Here is a 22,548-nt window from a genome sequence, read left to right on the forward strand (position 1 = left end):
AATACAGCCAAGTTTGACATATTCAGAGTTTTTCAGAGTCTTCCCTGACCACACATGCTGAGGCTGCTCATGCTGCTTCCCTCCACTGACCCATCCACGCCCCCCAATCATTGTCTACATCCCCATGTTGTTTTAGCTTATCCATGGCATTTACACTCTCTGAAATAACATTTCCCCCTCCTTCTTTCTTCCTCTCACTCTCTCTCTCTCCTTTCTCTGTCTTTTTCCTAATCTATTGTCCAAAGGCCACTACTAGGATTTAAGCTCCATGAAAACACAAACTGATCATGCTCATTAAAAGTAGTACATTTAGAACCTGCACCCGGGTCAGGCACACGGTAGGCACTCAATGAATACCTGCCGAATAGCTGAACTCGTCCTTTAGTATAGTGATGCCTGTTGTAGACTGAAGAGTGGAAAGAAACAAAAATACTTCACATGGTTTACCTGCAAAGAGGTTCTACAAGGTCCTTTTCAAGAAAATCATGATCATTCTTGACAGCCACAATGTTGATAGGAAATTGTGAATCTGTGAGAGAGAAAGAGAGGCAAAGAAGTTGATGTACTTTGTTTTATCCGAATGAGCACCAACATATTCAGACCTTCAAGGTCTGTAAAAGCCACTGATTTTAATAGCAGTGACTGCCCATCGTCATTGTTGGGAATGTTTAAGAGAGCAAACAATTGCTATCACTGTAAATGCTTTTAGGAGTACAATATAAGTGCAAAATATGAGGATAGTCAAGTGCTTGACCTTGGATGGGATTGAACACTAAGTGCCTGCATTTTTCTAGCTCATCCTTATCACAGTCATAGGCGGACGTGGCCTCAGAGAAGAGCTTTTGCACTTTCACCATCCACCTAACATGTAGGTTACTCGCATCTGTCTTGATGGTTTCATGAAATACTTAATTTGGCAGATTGTTTTTCCTTCAAAAAGGAAATTTCCAAAAATACCCAAAGTTCTATCATCTGAAATTTTTTTTTAGTAGCAAAATCTTTATCACTCTGGAGTATCAGCAAAATACTCAACTTGATTCTATCCAAAAAGAATAATTCGAACACTACTTCTCTCCAATAGACAATTCATGCCAGCTTTGAAGGTCACAGGCAATATTTAGAACATAGTGTTAATTCTGGGTACCTCGTTCATGGAGGTAGCAATCTGCAGCTCATTGGAATAGAGGGCATAGCCAAGTCTAACAATGCTGGGTCACTATCATTGTCTTGCCACTTTTTCCTTTATCTCATCTTATATTTTGCGCTGTCTACACCTTGCCAATCATGATAAATCTAAGGGTATCTAAATCTTAGCGTGAGTTGGAAACAGAAATAATTCCCCGTCTGGTGAAAAAAGTCATGTGAGTGATTTGCAGATGGTTCCAGAATGAAGCTGTCTTGCTCGGCTAGTGAGGGAGGGAGGGAGACACTTGTGATTTTTTTCACGGAAGGCTGCCTCTTGCCAGCTGTGCTCCTTCCTGGGGTCTGGTTTGAGGCTCCTCTCTCCTCCTGGGCTCTGGCACTCTCTTCCGTGGCCTGTCCCTTTGGGATCACGGTAGTGACAGCTGTGCCACTACAAGCCCTGGGCTCTTGCACTGTGCACTGTTCCTCACGGCCACCCCCTGTCCTGCCTGCACCTTTGTAATGAGCACTGTTAGAAATAAATCCTCTGCCAATGACCTTGAGCCTGCCATCTGCTCACTGTTGGGGTCCCGACTAGTTCACTACTAGATAAGGACAATCCGAGAAGTAGTTAAAGTTTTGGTTATAATTTTAGATATAAGGAACATGAGTATGTCTGTTAACTCAATTAAAGAATCAATGAAAAGGCTGGGCGGTGGCTCATGCCTGTAATCTCAGCACTTTGGGAGGCCAAGGTGGGCAAATCACTTGAGGTCAGCAGTTCGAGACCAGCCTGACCAACATGGTGAAACGCCATATCTACTAAAAATACAAAAATTAGCCAGGCGTGGTGGTGCGTGCCTGTAATCTCAACTACTTGGGAGGCTGAACCAGGAAATTGCAGGAGGCAGAGGTTGCAGCAAGTGGAGATTGCACCACTGCACTCTAGCCTGGGTGGCAGAGGCAGATTCTATCTCAAAAAAAAAAAAAAAGAATCAATGAAAGGAAGTATAATGCTAGCAATAAAACACCTTACCTAAAACTCAGAAGAATAACATCTGATTCATGTTATATCTTCACATTTTTCGTATAAACAGAATTAAAGAGAAATCTCAGGACAGTTAATTTTGTGACTTCTAGGAAGTTTATCATCAGTGAATTCATTGTGATTTCAAGAAAAGTGAGAGTAGTAAAGGAAAAACAAGGAGAAAAAGAAGAAAGTGCAGAAAAGCTGCTGATGGCAGAATGCTGGAAAGAAAACACTGAGTTGGGGTTTGTGGTAAAGAGATGGGAATTAGTAGTGGGAAGCAGAAAGTAAAGTGGGCCTGGGAAGTGATACTCATTTCTAAATCGGTATCAGGATAACCCCTGGGCATAGCAAAAAGGCTGAGGGAAAAATAAAGCGAAACAAAATGGGCAAGAAAAAAATCTGGAAGTCAAAACACACCACAGGATACGTGTGGTTCATTTCAGATTTATTCTCTGTAGAAGAGCGAAGGGAAGGGCTGACGTACCCTCATATAACTGCGCGTATTGCGGGAACCCGGCAGCACGGAGCCAGTCACAGGCTTCTTTCGCCTCAATTTCTGAAAAACACAAGAGAGAGAAAATTGAGTCCCACAGCCGCACCCTAGTACTCTGTCTTCTTAATCATGGATACACTGGTGAGCTTTGTGCAAGTTATTACAAAGCAAAATTATTCCAGGTAAGTCTGCATAAGTAGGCTTACCCAGGAGTGGGTGGAAAATGAGCGAGTAATACAAAGGTCCTTGTTATGTGTCTACTAGGATAATCTTCCATGTAGATCCATAAGTACGTGGATAATGACAAAACCACAGATAACAGAACACAACAGTCTCAGGCAGGGAAAAATGTCTTATTTATACACCAGGGAACCAGGGCACTAGGAGAAAAGAGGACATTCTTCTTTACAATTCTTTTTTTTGTTTTTTAAATGGATTTTTTTTTTTTTTTAGTTCCAAAGATTAGGCTAAAAATGTTTATTCAATATTCCTTTATTCTTTCACTCTTGGGATAATTTTAAGAAAGACTACAACTGGATTGCCTATGAAAATGTATTTTCTCATGAAAAAAGGTATTACAAAAATCCAATGTATTATTGTTTTAAAAATTTCACTAATAGCCTTAATTCCCCATGCATTATAACAAGATGTTCATTAATCAAGCACATTGGAATGATTTCAAGCTGCAGAGTGCAACATAGAAGAGGAAAGTTGATTATTTGGAATTGAGACTTCAGTTTGATGGGCCTTCCAGAACCTCTGAGGGCCAAGCCCGAGAGGTTGATATGTCCCTTGGGCGACCATTTTTGGTGTGGATGCACCAACAGCCCACCAGACCACCTGCCTGGGGAAGCTGCGGAGTGAGATGGGAGGAGTCTACAGTATGTGAACCAGGTCACTTTTTGACCTTGTGAATCCTGGATCATTTCCCAACCACAACTCTCCTAGACAAATATGAATCCAAGGGGAAAGAAGTTCATCTGTTGAAAGTCCAGTTTGTCCAAACAAAATTAAACAGCCTATTATCACAAGTCTTTACCAAGGCCCTTTCCTCCGCTGTTAGGATGGGTCCCTGTCAGGTCATTGTATTTCCATTTACCATGATGTTAATTTTTCCCTGTAGCCAAAGCTGGAGTCTACAGGCTGTTCTTGGGATCGCTGCACAGAAATGATCTACACTAACATCACCCTGGGCCTGCGATTGTACCTCAACATTGAAAGCTTGGTGTCTGTGCAGTAAGATGTTTGATGTGCCAGAGCTATTTGGTATATGTTAGGAAAATAGACCAAAGGCCAGATCTTAGTCAGGCATCACCAGGAAGAGCAAAACCCTACCGCCTAGTCCCACAGATCTGCTTAAATCTAGATTGAACTTTGTCATTAAATCCAGGGAAACAGAGCCTGTGGCAGTTCCTACCCCGGAATGCCTGCCTCTTTTGACATCCCCTAATCTACTGTTACTCCAGGGACTGACGATTTCAAAAGCTTGAGATTTGTCTCTGGTGTGAGGATTTTCCACTTAAGTGTGACCAGCATGTTCCTACCGTGTACCCATTCCTGCCATGGACACATGGTTCAGAAGCATCCAGGGAACCAAGCTGGAAAGAAAAGCTATTGAAAGCATTTCTATCAGAAAGGGAGTCTCTGAGATCCACAACTGCTGTTCAAAACAGAGCTCCACTGAATTGTGCTGCATGGGCTAACGTGGGCTTTCCTCTGGGAAGGTACAAAAGGCAATTATTGCATTGCTCAAAAGTTCTATTTAGTACCCAACTGAGAGTCTGTATGTGAAGGTTTCTACTTTGATAACCACACAAATATTTCAGAGGAAATAGGAAAACACACTTTCTATCTGTAACGTGTGGAAAATGTGGTGAGTTGCTACTGAGTCATGGATAAAGTGCTGCCTAATAGGTTTTCAAGCTTCAGATTTGCTTCCCGCTTCCATATAATACAGTGGGTAGTAACGAGAAAACACCTAATTTCTAGACATGCTCTAAACCTAATTATGAGTCAGCAAGTCTTGGAGAGAAGCACAGAATACTGTATTTTCTCTTGGCACTACATGAATCTTATGTCTTTTTATGTTTCATTATTACCTTTACTACAATCAAAATGTAGTGTTCATCAAGAGAGTCCCAGAGAGCCAGGCCATGAAGAACAAATGGGGAAGACCCGCAAGACAGGGGCTCTGCAGCCTAGAAAGCTCAAAGACAGGCAATGGGAAGTGATCTATGAAAGAGTTTGCACCACTCCAGTCCAGGGAATGTGGTGAGCTCAGACCCTGAAGATGAAAAGGATAGCTTGGAGAAGAAGTGGGCAGCCAGGAATCCTTCTAGAAAACTCCCTTTGGAACATCATGTGTTTTCACTAATTTGTGGGATCTAAAAATCAAAATAATTGAACCCATGGACATAGAGAGTAGAAGAATGGTTACCAGAGGCTGGGAAGGATAGTGGGGGCTGGGGGGAGGTAGGGATGGTTAATGGGTACAAAAAAAATTAGAAAGAATGAGTAAGACCTACTATATGATAGCATAACAGGGTGACTACAGTCAATAATAACTTATTTGTACATTTTTAAATAACTAAAAGAGTATAATTGGATTGTTTATAACAAAAAAAACAAATGCCCAAGGGGATGAATACCCCATTCTCTATGACGTAATAAGTTCACATTGCATGCCAGTATCAAAATATCTCATGTACCCCATAAATATATACGTACACCTACTATGTCTCCACAAAAATTAAAAATTTTTAAATTTTAAAAACAACACTCCTTTTGGAACTTAAAATTCTGGTTGGACAGTGGGATGGGGCTGAAGCTAGCCAGGGAAATTTTATTTAAAAGGCTCCTCAGATAATAACTGCATTTGGTTTTTTATGACAGCAACATGGATAATGAACTGAAATCCTATCCAGATACAAACATGAATAACCAAATTTTAACCAGAACCCAGATAAATCAATCATTCAAATAAGCTGATTTTTTTTTTTTTTTTTTTTTTTTTTACTGGGCCGGCACTTAAGCTTTTAGGCCTCGGGGTCAAATGACAACAAAACTGCAGTGAGTAAATATCATAAATTAGAAGCAGCCCCGTGCCAGCCATGGTGGGTGGCTCCTCCTGTAGCATCACTTCCTATACCCAACTTCCCATTCTATTTGCCCAAATGTCTCAAACGCATACCCTCATTTCATATTCCCCCACCCTAGGTGGAGTCCCAACATCTTGAGACCTCAATTTAAGAACAAAGCCAACTCTCATTTACCAGCTAGTAACAAAACAAACAAAATAATCTGGCATAATTCACCGCTATCAAATCTGAGTTTGCCCATCCAATTGAGGTGGGGGGGATAAAAAAAGTCTTACAATTTTCATTAATTCTCCATGGTCCCTACTAATACCAACCAGCCAAATACTAACGCTTTTTCCCCAGGCCCTTCCAGTGGCCAAATGACTGTGAGAATTAAAAAGGAATCATTATTGCCAGTGCCATCATTTCATAAAGATCTACCTAATGAGATTTCAATGACATTTGAGGAGAAAAGTGTGAAAATCTCTTTTTTTATGGTGCTCGTGCTAGCCAGCATAATACTATGTAAAAGCATGAAGGGCTATTAAAATCACATTTTGACAGTTTTATTTGTTAACAATTTGCTACCCTTACCTGCCCCTGTAGCAGCTCCAGGGCTGCAAGGCAAAGCATCAGCTCACTACAACTCTCATGGAAAACCTGAGTGTGGAGTGAAACCAGAGAGTGGCCCTGGACACAAGGGCCCACCGATCTCTATGGAGGTTACTGTGCTACTTTGCTGGTGAAAATCCAATCCATTCAACTTGGTATTATGAAAGGATTTCAATGGAATTTTTCTAACAATTCTATGTAATAATTATTTCATTTTATTCTCTAGCAGGTATCTATTTTTGCCTGTCCAACATCCTTCTCTACATCTTCTGATAACGGAATCTCTTTCTGCAAGGAGCCTCTTCTATATGGTTTATGCAGGGCTGATGCCTCTTGCCTCCAATTACACACCCTAGTCCTGTCACCACCACCCACATAAGGTGACCTGATTCTTAAGAGCACCTCATCCCTGTTAGTCTAAGGACACTGAGGAGCTTTGGTACCTTAAACCAATAGTCATTGGTGGGGTGCTGAAATCAACTGGTTGAAAAGGGAGATATCCAGTGTTTCCACTGGTAGCCTGGTCTAGCAAACCTTTTCACTGGTTTACTCAGTAAGTTCAGTGGATGGTGTGGTGCTATGTGTGCTCTTCAGTCATATATCTGCAATTCCACTTAAGGCAAAGCCACTGGCTTTGCTTCAGTTGCCTTATACATGCTTAGAGCATGATGTGACCACTATCCTCAGACAGACCCAGCAGAGGGAAGCTCTCGCTAGCACCTGGGGGGCACCCACTGCCATGGGTATGAGAACAAAGGCACCGTGAAAACAAACCATGGCTGACGTAGGTTTTCACAACATATTATTATGCTTCTTAATTATACATGCTCAATGTTGAAAACGTACTAATAGAGAAAGTCACAATGAATGAAAAAAGTCAACTCTTGCTCCATTATGAACACCTAATTTTATATGTTATCTGTCAAAACAGTACTATGGTAATATCTTTGGTTGACTGCTTTTTTCACATAAGAATACATTGCGAATATTTTCTCATATAATGATATTATTTGTAAAAAATGGGAAATTTACTTTGTTTCGAGAATGATGCTTATTTTGTAAAGATTTGATTTTTGAATACTGCCAATTGCATTTCCCTGTAGGGAGATTATAACATCAAGGTAGTCAAGAGAAAATAGTTCAATAGGACCTCACCAATGTAGACGGATGGTGGAGAAGGCTGGAAGCCTATGGGAGTTAAAAGAGATTTACAAGCTGTTTATTTAACGTAGTCTCCTAGCTACAGACAGTCTATGGACAAGGCTCTGTAGGACTTCAGTCAAGTCAGGAAACATAGTGAGCACAGCAAATTTGCTGTCCAGGTTTGCAGGCCTCATCTCACGTTACAACCTCATTGTATTTTTAAGCTGGTGTGTCTAGCGTGCTTCTAGGGTGCTTGGGAACAGTGTGTTCTCTTAGCTAAGCATTTTAAGAATGTACACTTTGTTTTACGTTTTTCTCAGCATAGCAAATACTTTTTCCATAGCTCACTGACAGGTATTTGGTATCCTTTTTAAATGACCAAAAATTCAAATTAGGGCCAAATTAAAATTAATTATAATCAGAAAGGTAGCTGGCTAGAAAGAATCTACTTGGAAAGTTTATTTCTATTGTGGAAAGTTTTTGAAATCATTACATACGAGTACATGTATTTATGCTGTTCCTACAAATCTCCTTGAATTTCTATGGACAAACTGGCTCCAATTTAAGTAGGTGTTCTTTTTCAGATGCTCATTCAAAGTACTTAAGAGAAGTAGGGAAAAGAAAGAGTGTGATCGTCATGGGATTTAAGAAAGTAGGCTTGAGAAGAGTGTTTTGTCTTTTCCTTTAAATTGGCCTATTTGGTGGGCACCCTGTTTCTAAAAGACTACGGGTACCAGCATAGCAGGATGACTCAACCACCGCAAGATGCCAGCAGTGGCTGCAATTATCACTATTAAAGTATATCAAAGGTGTTAACATTTCAACGGGCTTGTGGTTGTTGGCTTAGAATAATTTATATGGCTAAGGTAGCTTCATTAGGAACTTTACTACTTCAGGAGAATGACTCCTTTGTCTTCAGACAGAATTTCTCTAGTGAAGTCCCTATTTATTGAAGGTGCATTTCTTTGGCAATACATTAAGCCAGTTTTGTTAAAATCAATGCCAGGGTATCCATCCCATCTATATATGGATACAAATGATGCAATCATTAATATTACATAGAACCATACACTACCACCATAATCCTGCCAGGAGGGCTTTATTAACCTTAATCACAGATACAGGAAGGAATGTCAGATTTTTTAGTAGTAACAGACTTGATTTACATCCCACGGCATGGCATCAGGATATATGTTTTTGCACTGCTAGAATTAAGTTATTTTGATATGTAAAAGACCTTAAATTATACCAAATATACTTTTTTTCCTAATATTCCTAACATTTTCTTTCCATGATTTTCTAAGTTACTAAGAGGAACTAAAATACAGGTTATTTGGAATGAATTTGAGATTATTAATCAATGAACATTCAAAATAGTGGATCAACTTATAAACACCCACTTTATCTATCCATAATTCGAGGCAATCTTTTCCTTGATGTGCAATAAAATATCTGACTGTCAGCAAGTATCTAACAATAGGAAGAGGAAACCTGAAAGACCTGTATAGAGTGGTGACACCTACCTACTCAGTCAAGACAGAGACTCTCAGCTCTGTTTACATGGACTTCTTTTCCAAACTCAAGAATGAGAGACATGTTGAGACATAAAATTCCTTCACCAATTCTACACATAAGCCTTGTTTCCTAGGCCATGAAATATCTTCTGGAAGCTGGATTCGTAGTAAATCTAGTCACTTAATTCCTATTAGAGTAAAAGAAGATCGAGCAAATTCTCTACCTAAGTAGAGAATAAACCTAAGTAGGTTTATTCCTAGTCACACAAGGGTTATTTTTAATCAGTCTTTTTCAGCCTGGTTGGGGAAACCATAGATATTATGACATATGACATATATGTAAATCAAATACATGATACATATTTACTGTTTATTTTTAATTAGCCTTAAATGTATAATTAACACATATATAGTATATAGTCACATGCACTTATGCATTTTTTTCTTTGTATGCTCACAGTGACCCCCTGCCCTTTCCAGCTGCCATGTGCAGTGCTCCCGCAACTAGGAGGCATACCCTTCCCACCTCACTGATGTCATGCTCGGCCATATGACCCACTTTGGCCAATTAAATGTGAACAGACATAACCTGTGCTAGTTTCAGAAAAACACCTCGAGAGCCATCCCCTAATCCAGCCGGCTTTCCTGCTCTTTTCCCTTTACCATGAGGCTAAGGGATATTCCTTCAGCCTAGGTGTTGGAATGACGACACTGGGGACAGAGACACAGCAGACCAGCTGCTGACATGTAATATAAGCAATAAATACATTTGTTTTATGCCACTACAACTTGAGGGGCAATTTGTTCAAGTGGCATAATCTAGCATAAGCTAATATAACACAGCTGCCAGCTATTCATTCTATAGATGAGGCATATGGAAGGCACTATGGACCTTTATCTCAACCTGAAACTGTTGCTGGATGTCTGTAGTCGTGATGTAGAGATGAACACAGTCTCAGTAATCATTTCTGCACCGAATTCTGCTTCTCGGCCTACAGTGCATGATCTACATGAATTCCAAAAAATGTCATAAACAATCCTCACATGCATCCACGTGTGTGAATGTGTGCTCATATACACATTTGCACCACAGAAAATCAAAAGTTCAGTTGCAAGTGAATGAGGAAACTCATCAGAAATATATTTTCCATGCCTGTATTCCCCATAGTATTTAAAAAGCAAAAAAACGTTTACAATCCCCAAACCCCAGTCAATCTCAGAGAAAAAGAAAGCAGAAAATAGATGCTCTCCCAGCCAAATAGTTTCTGACCAGATTGTTTTGACTCAAGTTTTCCATGAAGCAGAGTAGTTCTTTATTCTCCTCTTTCATTTGGTACAGATTGTTCCAATCAGGCGCTTGTGGTATTTCTCAGGGAGGCTGCATGCATACATCCCCAGCTTTTTGAAGTTGTGGAGCCACTGCCTACCACTAAATCCCAAGAGATTCTTCAAGATGGAGTCAGTTAAGCAACTGAAATGCAAGGCAGGGAACACAGAGTTGGCCAGACAATTAGAGAGAGCGTCATCACTTGCAAGCATTGGCCAAAACACCTCCATGTTGACCCACCAAGCCAGTAGAGTCTTCAGTAATCCTTCTTGGGGCAAGTGCATGAGATTCTGCAGATTGTCTCTCTCTCTAATTCAGTTTCTCCAGCTTCTGTAGGAAAGGTGGTGAACAAGAGTCCAGGTTGCCGTCTTGATATTGGCTCTCAGAGCAGAGCTCCATCTTCCACAAAGTTGGCCAAATGACCAGTATCAGAAGGGCCTGTGGGTACTCACTCTATGTCGTGCTGATGATTTCTTGTGTGGGGAAGAGCAATTGCTTTGGACACATCCCACCACCACTAGGAAGTCAGATTTCTTAGCTTTTGACAGGTACTCTTCCACCCTACATTGCTTTAAGATTTTTCTTTTTTAAATGTTAAAAAAATGCATGTTTTTAGGGATGCAAACTCCAGCTGTATCTGTTTTCAGACATTTCTGAACGTCTATGCTTGTAAGAGGTTATCTGCTGTTTGATTGGCTCAACTCTTTTTTAGCTCTTGGTACTCCAATTACCCAAGAAGATTTCACCATACCAGGGAAAAACTTGCCATGTAGGCGAAAGAAGGAGCACAGATTCTGTTAGGATAAAGTCACTCCAAGACTCCTGCGGGCCCTTTTCAATTCCTTTGCTCCTTTTGGGGTTGACATGGCAAGATAGATACAGCTTGGCCGAAGCTTCTGACTCCCTTTGCAAGGCTTTCTGCGTGTAACTTCTCAGCAACTGTCATTTCTGGATCAATCAAAACTAGTTTTTGCTTAATTTAATTCCAGGAAAAGATTACCACAGCTCAAGTATAATCCTATTATCTGAGTATACACGAAAACTTGATATTGTATGTATTTTCTTAAAAAATTCCTTGGCACTGGCTCAGAGTGTAAATAAAATATTTACTGGGATTTTTCAACATGTCTTTGCCAGTTTTCTGGAACCCTTTCTACTTGTCTGCTGAACGTAGGCAACGGCATTGGCGGTGTGAATGATTTTCTAAACATGCATCACTCATTCCAGGAATAAGGATTACATTCAAGAAATGAAATTGTTACTAGGTTTACAGCTATCAATTGATTCATTTTTCCCTATGCTCTTCAAGGCCAAAGATACTGCTGAGCTTAAAAGTTTGCTCTCTAAGGGATTTTTATTTGCAGTTCATTAATAGATACTGACAGCATATATTCCTTATAGAAGGAAATTTAAAATGAGTTCAGGTATTTGAAATAGCTTTACTTGATTTGGGATGGAAGAGACGAAGCTCTTCACTGAAGACTTAAGAAACTTAATTCCTATGCCGCAACTCCCTTTTCTCATCAGGCACAGTGATGCATCAATGACTTGTATCATGCTACAATCTAAACACACGGCATACTGAGATTAAAGTTAATTGAGGCATCCCATAAACATGCCACAAATGTAATCCAAAAGGTTAAAAGAGTTACATCAACTATAAAAATGTTTTAAAGTTTAATATAATAGAAGTTTTAAAATTCCAGAATATTTAAAATTGTGTAGCAGATAACTTCAAATTTTAAAGAACTCTTTGGGCCTTCATAATTATCATCACAAAATCTTAATTGAGGATCTTCATATTTTGATGTTTTAACAAAGTTGGAAACAGCAGAAGTACATGCTGTGTAAAGATACATCTATTTCTAAATGGAGGTGCAGGTGGCTACCTTGTCTAATATGAATAGAATTTAATTCCCTGGCTAGCTTTGGGGAATATGACAACTTTTGCTAATACAGTCAGTATGACGGTCTTGGCTAATCTGCCTGACAAATACTCACTGAATTCAGGTATAAAAAAGATCATTTTCCGTAAGAACAGATTTGAATAACAGATAAAAGCGGCTTAAAATTCCTACTTAAGTGAAATCTGATTGTAAGAGTAGCAAAATCTAAACCTAAGATTTGAAAAACTTACACACACCCACTCAAATCAAGGCTAATGCACTGATAGAACGAAAAAATGCGAACCAAATCAGCCATTTAAAAATGCTACCAATCCTTTCATGACTAAAGTACCAGCAAATGGGCTCTATTGTAAGATTTTGGTGATGCTCCTTACACCATTCTGGCATACTGCAAGGCTGGCAAATCTGTCAAAGTCAACTCAAGGACCAGCTGAGCTAGGGATATCACTGGATTTTAGCAGCATTCATGTCAAACCATATGTTAAGCAAGAAGGCTGTCAAATGAAGGTACTATGCTTATTATTTGAAAATCAAATAAATGATTTCAATTTTCTGTTACTAAGCAAAAATATAAGCAAAAAGAAAACGAAAGTAATGGAGGAAGGGAGGAAGGAGGAAGAAAGGGGGGAAGGGAGGAAGAAAGGAAAAATGGAAGGAAAAAATGAAGGAAGGAAGGAAGGAAGGAAGGAAGGAAGGAAGGAAGGAAGGAAGGAAGGAAAATATTGCCATAATTCTACCACCTAGAGATTGATCAATATTTTGTTGGAACATCTCTTGTTCTTTTATTATGAAGATGTGTTCATGTATCTAGGCTAAGTATACTATCTATTTTACATAATCTTTAAATAAAAGTGGAATCTGCTTTTGCACTCGACAATGCATTTTGAACATCTTTTTATGTCAACAGATGTCCTTCTCAAACATTCTAGGTGGCTTGAATAACATTTCTACTGACATTACTTTAAAAAGCATCTTCTTTTATCAGTTCAGGCTTCCATAATCATGGGTTAAAAATAATAACTCCAGTTCTCTGGAGGCTTTCATTCTAAATAAAGAATTTCGCCAGAACGTGCATCCTGGTGAACGTATTTCAGGGACTACTTCTGGGTTGACATTTCTCATGTTATTTCACATTCTGGATTAAGACACATCTCATATGGTTTTGATTTATATTCTCAGCAGACTTCAAAAAGGAAATTCCAAATGGAAGTTTATTCATGTACCAGAACTATGTTTAAATGATGCTGCAGGGATATCTTAAACTAACAGGAGCCAGGAAATTCAAAACTAAGGTCCTGAACCATATTCCCACCTCTTCCTTCTTGAATGTCTTAGGTATCTGCAAAGTGGAGATTTCATGTAACAGCTGTTTCACTTGTCTTTGACGTTCTGCATATGGCTTTAGACAATTTCAAAGATACATTTTACTTTATGTAATAACTTGGTATTTCCTGGTTGCGGAAGTTTCAAGGTTGTACTCAAAAAAAACAAAACAAACTAGACCAAATAAAGAAAATCTCCACATCTTATTTTAATGACTAAATGAATATCTGGAGTCTATGTGACTCCCAAAATTCTTCAAATAATCAAAAGCAAAACATGATCCAAATTTGTAAAACTAGCAAATTTACCAAAAGAGCAACTCTTTAAGACAACACTATTTTTGTACAGGGTTCATATTATTGCTTTAAAGAGAGTTTACAATGAAGATACATTCTAATTTCATTTTGTTCTTAACCAATGGCATATCTATTTCTGGAATAAAGCTCAAGTTTCTACTCTTATTGAATACATATACTTAGTTTTACAGATGAACTTTTTAAAAAGAACCTGTCAATGTTTTTGGAAAATACTCCTTTATTTGAGGGTAAAATTGAACTAAATGGGTGCAAGAGGGGTAAACATGGCATCGGGCAGTTAGAAGTGAGTCCAAAATTCTGGATTCACCTCTCATTACCTGTGTGACCCTGGCCTGGGTAGGTTAACTCTAGCATGCCTCAGTTTCTTCATCTATAGAATGGGAATAAACGAGAGTACCTACCTCAGAGGGTTACTGTAAAGATTAAATGATTGCATTTCTGTAAAGTATCTGGAGACAGTATTTGCTACTATTACTAGGGCAGAGGTGCTTATGTTACTTTCCCATATTAGAAAATAGTGGTTCTGATGGATGGTCTCTGATTCTCTTTTCTCGGCTCTCTTCCTTTGGCATTCAGAAGTGGAAGGCATTTGTCTTTACTTATTTATTCAACAGACACCTGCTGGGTGCCCCTGTTGTGAAAGACTGCTGGTAGGTGCTGCAGGTGAATGCAAGGCTGGGGGCAGTGGGTCCTACCCTGTAGGTCTTTAAGCCAAGCAGGGATAGACAAAGACCCATCCAGGCACTACTACAACCAAAGAAAGCAAAAGCCGTGCAGAACAGGACACTATCCTCTGGGTCTCAGAGCAGGAGGGGCATTTTGGATAAGGTGACCAGGAAAAGTCTTGCAGTTGAGGTGAGATTCAGAAGAAGGCAGAAGAAGGTTAGCCACACGTTTCTGCCATAAACAACCCATATTCTCCCCGCAGATGAATCTGGAGCTGAGATTCATGTGAACTCACAGCCTTCTTGGAAGTAGATTCCCATGCTCCTCCCTCTGTGCCTGCAGGAGGGCCCTGGGGTCACATGCCACCCATCAACCTGCCTGGAGATTCTTCCCATGACAGGTATCTAACATGCAATTCATTTTCTGCAATGCACAGAATATTTCATGATACTCTTTCTGTTAAATGAAGCTGTATCTCAGGAAGCCATGCTTCACACAATGCAGTGGTCTTTAACAACACGTAATGAGAGTCATAAATGAGATGTGTCACTTTGGATATGTGACATTTGGACACATTCAGAAATATGACACCTTAGGATAATGGCAGTAAGAGCCTTCTCCTAAGAGGCTGTTACTTTTAGGATATAAACACCAGGCTGGGGAAGACAGTCTTGCCATTATGGTTCACAATGTGCTTACCAGTTAATAAGTAAAATATTAGCAATCACATGCCTGATATGTGGGGATCTCAAGGGCAAAGATGTGTTAAAACATAACCAAACACGCCAGGACCTTGGGAAAGAAATCTGTATCAGACATGTGGGCTTCATTAAGGGAAATGCCTTCAGAAGATTATTTTTCCATGTTATGAGAAAAAATCTGAACAAGTAAGTAAATTGTGAGCAAGGGATATGGGCTTCCTGTGGACTAATGACTGGGAGAAGTTGTGGGTTAATGTGGAGTCCAAGGTCATTGATCTCAAGAGGTCGTGAATCTCCCAGGTCGGCTTCCCAAGGTCATTCTCACTATGAAAAACATGCTAGGTGTGTATTCAGGGATCTGCTTTGTGAGGAGGTGACAGGGAAAGTAATTCAAATATCTTTCAAATACGTAAATACATTTACATTTAAAAACAAAGAAAATGTTGCTCTTATGCATATAATGATTATAATTAATGCTCCATGACTGCTTGAATTATCCCTAGTGCCAAACGGAAAATTTAGAAAGCCGTCCTTGAACCTTTTGTTTCTCCAAAATAAGGAACAAGTAAATGTCAACATATAATTTTTTTTTAAATTGAGATGAAGTCTATCTTGCTCAGTTTAATGCATAAACTGAGAGCTCTTTATCTGGGGTTTTTAGATATAATTGAGAGGCCTGGGAAACCCTTTGTATGCAAACATTGTTGTATGTTTTTTGTTTTTCCTGAGGTTACATACCTTTCATCAAATGTGTGTATTTATTCTACCTCTAAGGTGTTCTCCTTTAGTCCAAGAAGAAGATAGCACTATGCCCCTTGGAGGCCAAAAGAGTATCAGCTTTGTCCTGCTCTGTTCCCTGTGGGCTATCAATTTGTGACTTTGAAATTTGGAGACATAAATATTTTATCTCTCTGTCTTCCCCCACCCCCCCCACACACGTATATTCATGCACATGCATTCTGTAAATATGTCCTAGGTAAAGCTGCAAACATCCTTAAATAAATATGTGGATTTTGTATCCTTTTAAATTTTGACATTGCAGGTACACATTACCAGATTGGAAACCAGATTGCATCTTTACATCTCATGTTCTTAGCCTCGAGTCTTGCAAATGGCTATCATTTAGTACGTTGACTGAATGCATGAATGACTATAAGAGGAAAACATTTATAGATCTGAAGGCCAATAAACACCCAAAACATCTCTCAGATATTCAGGTTCCTCCAAACTCACCAGGATGTTGTACATATGGGAAAATGTATTGTGAAAGTCCTTGCAGACTGTAAGCCCCATATAAAAATAAGGTAACATTATTCTTTTAGTTCTGATTCTGCCTCTGAGGGACATGGCTATTCATGGGCAGCGATGTCTGGGTATCTCGATATTGCTACTGTTTTCTGAAGGGTGGGGCATTTGACATTGTCCTGGCACTGACTGGGATTGTTGCTTCTGCTGGCTCCAATCTTTCCCTTTCTCTCTGGATGGAATCCTTAGGAGTTCCAAGTGCACAGAGTAATGGGAGATTTGGTCTTGGAAGAAGAGTAGTGAGAACAGATTTCCCTGTTTTCCCACAAAAGAATCGGTCTCCCTTTTTAAGATCATCTTAACCTGACTGAGGCATAGTCATATCTGAGAATAATTAATCACAACCACAGAAAAAGAATATCCCAGGACTTTCAAATATTTTGATCACAATCTTTAGTAAGAAATAAATTTCACATAGTTGTGAACATGCACACACCCACACATGTACACACATCATACACACCCAGACTGAAGCAAAGTTTCACAAAACAATAGCTGCACTTTATGTATGCAAGGAGATCTGGCATTTTTCTGTTCTATGCTTTCCTATTCAGAATTACTAGTCATATCCACTGACTTCATCACCCGTCAGTTTAAAAACACTGTCTAGATAACACTCAGTTATATGAGATGCATCTGGTAAAATATATTAATGTAAAAATGGAACACAGTTCTACGAGTCTGACACTTGAGGGTCTTCTTAGATTCATCCTCTCTCTTCCAGTCCCCCCATATTCTCACCACACAACCCCAGGACCTGCTGAATTTGACTCAAATATATTTCTTAAACTTCTACCTTCCTCCCCACCTCTGTCTCCTGGCCTTGGTTTACCAGAAGTATCCAATCTTTTGGCTTCCGTGAACCACATTGGAACAAGAATTGTCTTGGGCCACACATAAAATACACTAACACTAATCATAGCTGATGAGCTAAAAAAAAAAAAAAAAAAAAAAAAAAAAAAAAAAAAAAAAAAAAAAAAATTACATAAGAAATCTCAAAATGTTTTAAGAAAATTTACAAATTTGTATTGGGCCACTTTCAAGGCCATCCTGGGCCGCAAGCGGCCTGGGGCCATGGGCTGGATGAGCTTACACAAAGAAAATAAACAGATACTTCCAATGGATTTATTTATTTCCTCCTATATGTAGTTGGAATATAACATGCCTATACTTCTTTCAATGCAACAAAGCTTTCCTTCAAATTTGAGGAAAGTCTATGCTCCAAGAAAATGTACTGTTCTGTAGCTTCTAAACACTCTTGGCCATGCTGCCTTGTTGAAGAGGCTCAGGTATAAATTTAAAAGAGAAATCTCATTTTCAGAGAGATGATCTATTTATTTTCAACAACAGCCTCCATGCATGCCAGAAAATGTGGGGTTCAGGTAAATTCTGACTTCACTCTAGACATTTATGGTGCTTGGTTTAGACCCTCATTTTGTCTAAACCAGGACTTTTGCAACGGAACCCAATAGCTCCCCCTGCTTCAGTTCTTGCCTTCCTTGAATCTCTAATGTGAAACTATGTTCATTCTCCTTCAAACTCCTTCATGTCTCCCTGTCACCTGCAGAATAAAGTGCCAGCCCATCACCATGGCCCACAGTGCCTCCTGGCCCGGCCTCTGTGTGCTTCTGGAGTTCATGAGAAGTCATGTGAAGCTGCCTGGAGATCCCCAGTCCCAGGCCGCTGTTGCATATCCCAGACTTGTGCTTACACTGTTTCCTCTCCATCTGTCACATTCCTCTCCCTTTTTACCTCCTGACTTGCTCACATTTATCTCTATCAAGATTTAGCGAAGACATCATCTCCTGTATCCCGGGTTAGCTCGGCTCTTCTCTGGACTTTCACACATTCATTATGGTCCTTAGATTATACTGAAATGTTCTTGTTACACATCTCTCTCCCCCATTAGACCACAGCTCTTTGAGGGTAGAGGTTGCCTTTTTTTTTTTTTATACTTTAAGTTCTAGGGTACGTGTGCACAACGTGCAGGTTCGTTACATATGTATACATGTGCCATGTTGGTGTGCTGCACCCATTAACTCGTCATTTACATTAGGTTGCCTTATTTACTCTTTGTATCACTGGTGCCGAGCAGAGTGCTTGGGGCTCAGCATGTGCTTGAGACATGCTGAATTAAGGAGAAGCTGAGAGTGACTTTCTTGCTCTGCATAAATCTCAAGGCAGAGTGGACCGCAGAACGTTGATTTATTCCCTGCAAAGGACTTGCACATTGCTGCTGGTCAAAGATCTTTTGCAAAGGAAACTTCTGCCCCCTGAAAAAGCTCTCCTGTTCTCTTTTTTCTCTCCTGGTCTGATGTAAAGAGGCCAAAGGGCACATGCCAGGCTTTCATAGCTTTCTGTTCCATTCTATTTGAGAAGCCTGATGCTACTGTTGCTGGGGCTGTGGTTGGACTGTGTGCCAGACCCCAGCCTTAATCAATAACAAGGAATCTCATGAAGCTTGGAGGTCTTCCAAATGTGGGTTTGGAATAGTGCTGGGAAGTCAGATTTCATGAGGGGAGTCATCTCCAATCTGGAGGAACTTGGGAGAAGGAGGGCAGTTCCGGTGATGAGCAAAGGATTAGGTCACCTTATGAGCAGGAATGAGGCCTGATGCAGTCAGGACCATGCAAAATCTCCCTGAATATGCCCTGGAGGAAACCCAGTTCCCCCAGGCTACCCCATTCACACCTCCAAGGGAATCATCCAGCCAGTCCAAGATGGCATTCCTGGGGAACAGGAGATGTGGGGGTGTTTTTAACTACAGTTCAGTAATGCCTCCCTTCCCATGAAATGTAACCACATTCAGCTATGATTATTCTGGTTCTCGGGAGCAGAGGAAATATGTGTGATGTAACGGGATGAGTTTTGGGGGTCACTGAACTAGTCAGGCCTGCCTATAAGGCCTTTCTCTCTACTTTTAACTTCTCCCTCCTGAAGGTGTAGCCTGTTGGACACCTCCTCCAACAAACCTTTCCTGAACCTTTTGATACTTATAGCCACCTCCACTGTATGATCTCTGGCCATCTTGAATTCCTACTTGTCCTGTTAGATATAACTGTCACTGCTGTCTCTTTTAGAGTTATAGCGTGAGCTCAGTGAATCTGAAAACAGCAGGGACAGTTCTGTGGTGGCTGGGGTTGCTGTGGCTGTTGTTAAGAAGGAAGATACAAACAAGTTTGTATATGGGCATGGCTGCTGCTGCTGCTGATGGTTGATGGCCATTGTTGATTTTCAGAGAAAGAAAACTAGGCAGATCTAGGGGAAAGAAATAGATGTCCCTAGTGAAGAAAGTAAAGGTGGGAACAGATAAGGGGAAAGAGACAGTAAGTTGGAATTTTAAAAAATCTTTCAGCGAGGAAGGTGGCCATGGGGAGCTGGCTGAGTGTGAGTTTATGCGTCCCTGAGCAAGTCTCATTGCATCTCAAAGCCTCAGTTTCCTCATTGCAAAATGTGCACAACATTATATATACTCTTCAGAGTCATTGTAAGGATGTGAGAAACTCCAGAACAAGGAAGAGCATTTAGTTTACTGCTGAAATCCTGGTCTCTGTCACCGGGATTTGAACTTGATGTTATGTTCACATTTTGTTAAACAAAATGAATTATGTAATTTGACACAGAGCAGGCACTTAAAAATTGGAGCTATTATTATGAACCGAAATGAATACTTTTCACAATTTCCACTGATGAACCCAATGGCAGAAGAAAATAAACAGATACTTCCAATGGATTTATTTATTACCTCTTATATGTAGTTGGAATATAACATGCCCATACTTCTTTCAATGCAACGAAGTTTTCCTTCAAATTTGAGGAAAATCTATGCTCCAAGAAAATGCACTGTTCTGCAGCTTCTAAACACTCTTGGCCATGCTGCCTTGTTGAAGAGGCTCAGGTATAAATTTAAAAGAGAAATCTCATTTTCAGAGAGATGATCTATTTATTTTCAACAACGGCCTCCATGCATGCCGGAAAATGTGGGGTTCAGGTAAATTCTGACTCCACTCTAGACATTTATGGTGAACCCAGGTATCAGCCCTTAAAGAACTGAGACACACACACACAGGCCACCAGTGGCTGATGTTGGCTAAGCTTAAGATCACAGGATGAAGGAAGAATCTCTGCTCAGCAACATAAAGTGCTTGAAAATAAAGACTTTCTTGACTATATTTCTATGAAATAGCAGGACATCTTTTGTTCTGAAGGCAATTTACGCATTTTTTAGGAGTGCTACCAACATCATGCAAAGATAACTTCAGAGACAAAACCCAAGTCTGATCACTCTCTCCTTTGCTTACAGTTCTCCATGGTTCTCAAATCTCTCCAAGGAAAAATCCAAATTTCTGAGGACACTATGAAATTCTTGAGCTCAGCATGGGTCCCTGACATATACTTCTGTGTCTCAACTGCCCACATCCCTGATAGTAGTTGGCAATGGAGCTAAACAACTCCTAAAACCGACCTTCCAACCGACTTAGTTTCCTAAAACCGACCTTCCAACTCCCATCCTCTGTTCCCTATAGGCATTTTTCCCTCTGTCTAGAATGACATTCTTCTGCTTTACGTGACTAGCCAATTCTTTTCCTCTCTGCCTCTCTGATTCCCAGCTCCAGTTCTATCTTCTCCGCCGTGTCCTTCCAGACCACCTGACCACTGCGACTGAGGCCATGCAAGGCTAAGTAAAAAGTTCACAAAGGTCTATCTTTTGTACCCACATGCCCTTCTGATCCAGCACTTACCCCGGCGCTGGAATTTCTGGTTCACTCTGCCTTTCTGTTTCCCACCACAGACAGTGTCTTTGCATTCTCCGCACCAGCACAGCACCAAGCACCACAAAGGAGCTTGGTTAACGTTTGCATGGAGAACTGAGGACGGTTCCAGCATAGAGGTTCAAAGAAATTCAGAGCACGGAGCAGATGATAGTCCTCTCTCATGTTTCCGGTTGCTAACAGTGGAGAGGAACCTCACTGCTCCCCAGTGACCTGCGAAGCCTCAGCTGAGATTCCAAGCCTCCACACTTCCTTTCCTCATTGTTTTCATTCCCATTAAAAAGGAACACCAAGGATTTGTATCACAGTCTCAAAATAAAGTCCTAGAGAAAAGGATTCTGTTTGGAACAGAAAGAACCACACACTTTCTAATGAATCAAACCCCTAAAGAAGACTAAAATGTAAGGTGGGGTATGTTCCACTCATTCACATTCTCAACAGAGTCTTTTAGTAGTGAACAGAACTCCCCTCTTATAAAGAAACAGTGCGATTTATATCATAATTCCAGTGGTTAATCTTTTGCTTGAAATTTCCAAATCTTTCCTTAGATGCCCTTTAAGACCATAAATACAGTTTTAAAACATTCCACAGTTGACTAAAAGTAGCAAAGATGATGATTCTAAGAGACTTCCTTCCTTTTCCTTGGTAAAAAAACGACCCTCATTGTATAATGCAGGTACTAAGGTTCGTGACCTCTTTTAAGCTTTTTGGTACTTCTTTTCTCTGTGGAGTGCAGTTTTTATTTACATCCTAAAGAGTATATCATTAATTACTCTCTTCATTATCTCACTTATGTCCTAACACAATAATGAAATCAGCAAATTTAGAGTATTTGAGATTAATAGTCTCAAAACAGCAAAAAAAAACAAAAACAAAAACAAAAAAACCACCTTCAGTTTACTAAATTCCAGGTTTTTAAATTCTCTTTGGTATAATGGCTTCTATTAGCACACTAGACACCACCAAACTACCCATTAAATCTGCCAGAAAGTCCCACGTTCCTAGGCATGCCAAGAAAATAGGTGGGAAGTAGTTCATAGCAACATTCTTAAATGCTTGTGTAGGAGAGTGGAGGAGTATCACTAATGCTGATGTCATTGTCATCTCTGAAATTCCAGCCCTGATCACCCTCCCATCTGGGCTACTTTTCTAATCTGGAATTCTCTCTCCCTTCTTTCTCTCACTACCCACACACCTGACCCTCAGGGAATCATTGAGTCACTGCTTGTCCTCTAACCT

At 40.0% G+C, this 22,548-nt stretch overlaps 1 protein-coding gene and 1 long non-coding RNA gene across 13 annotated transcripts in view; one reads left to right on the forward strand and one right to left on the reverse strand.

Moving 5' to 3' along the window:
* Nucleotides 1-22,548, reverse strand: part of STARD13 (StAR related lipid transfer domain containing 13) — a 558,426-nt gene that overhangs the window by 64,768 nt on the left and 471,110 nt on the right. For 10 of the 12 annotated variants that reach the window (XM_028837160.2, XM_077973670.1, XM_015120865.3 and 7 more), the window contains 2 exon segments: nt 2,637-2,708; nt 448-529 (listed from right to left, as the gene is read on the reverse strand). In XM_028837160.2, coding sequence (XP_028692993.2) covers nt 448-529; nt 2,637-2,708 — 154 coding nt within the window. 12 annotated transcript variants of the gene reach the window in all.
* On the forward strand, nt 15,324-21,397 carry LOC114673473 (uncharacterized). Its single transcript, XR_003724205.2, has 2 exons — nt 15,324-15,418; nt 21,330-21,397. It is a non-coding gene; the product is annotated as an uncharacterized LOC114673473 (long non-coding RNA).

This window comes from Macaca mulatta, chromosome 17, assembly GCF_049350105.2.
Source record: "Macaca mulatta isolate MMU2019108-1 chromosome 17, T2T-MMU8v2.0, whole genome shotgun sequence".
Lineage (NCBI taxonomy): Eukaryota > Metazoa > Chordata > Mammalia > Primates > Cercopithecidae > Macaca > Macaca mulatta.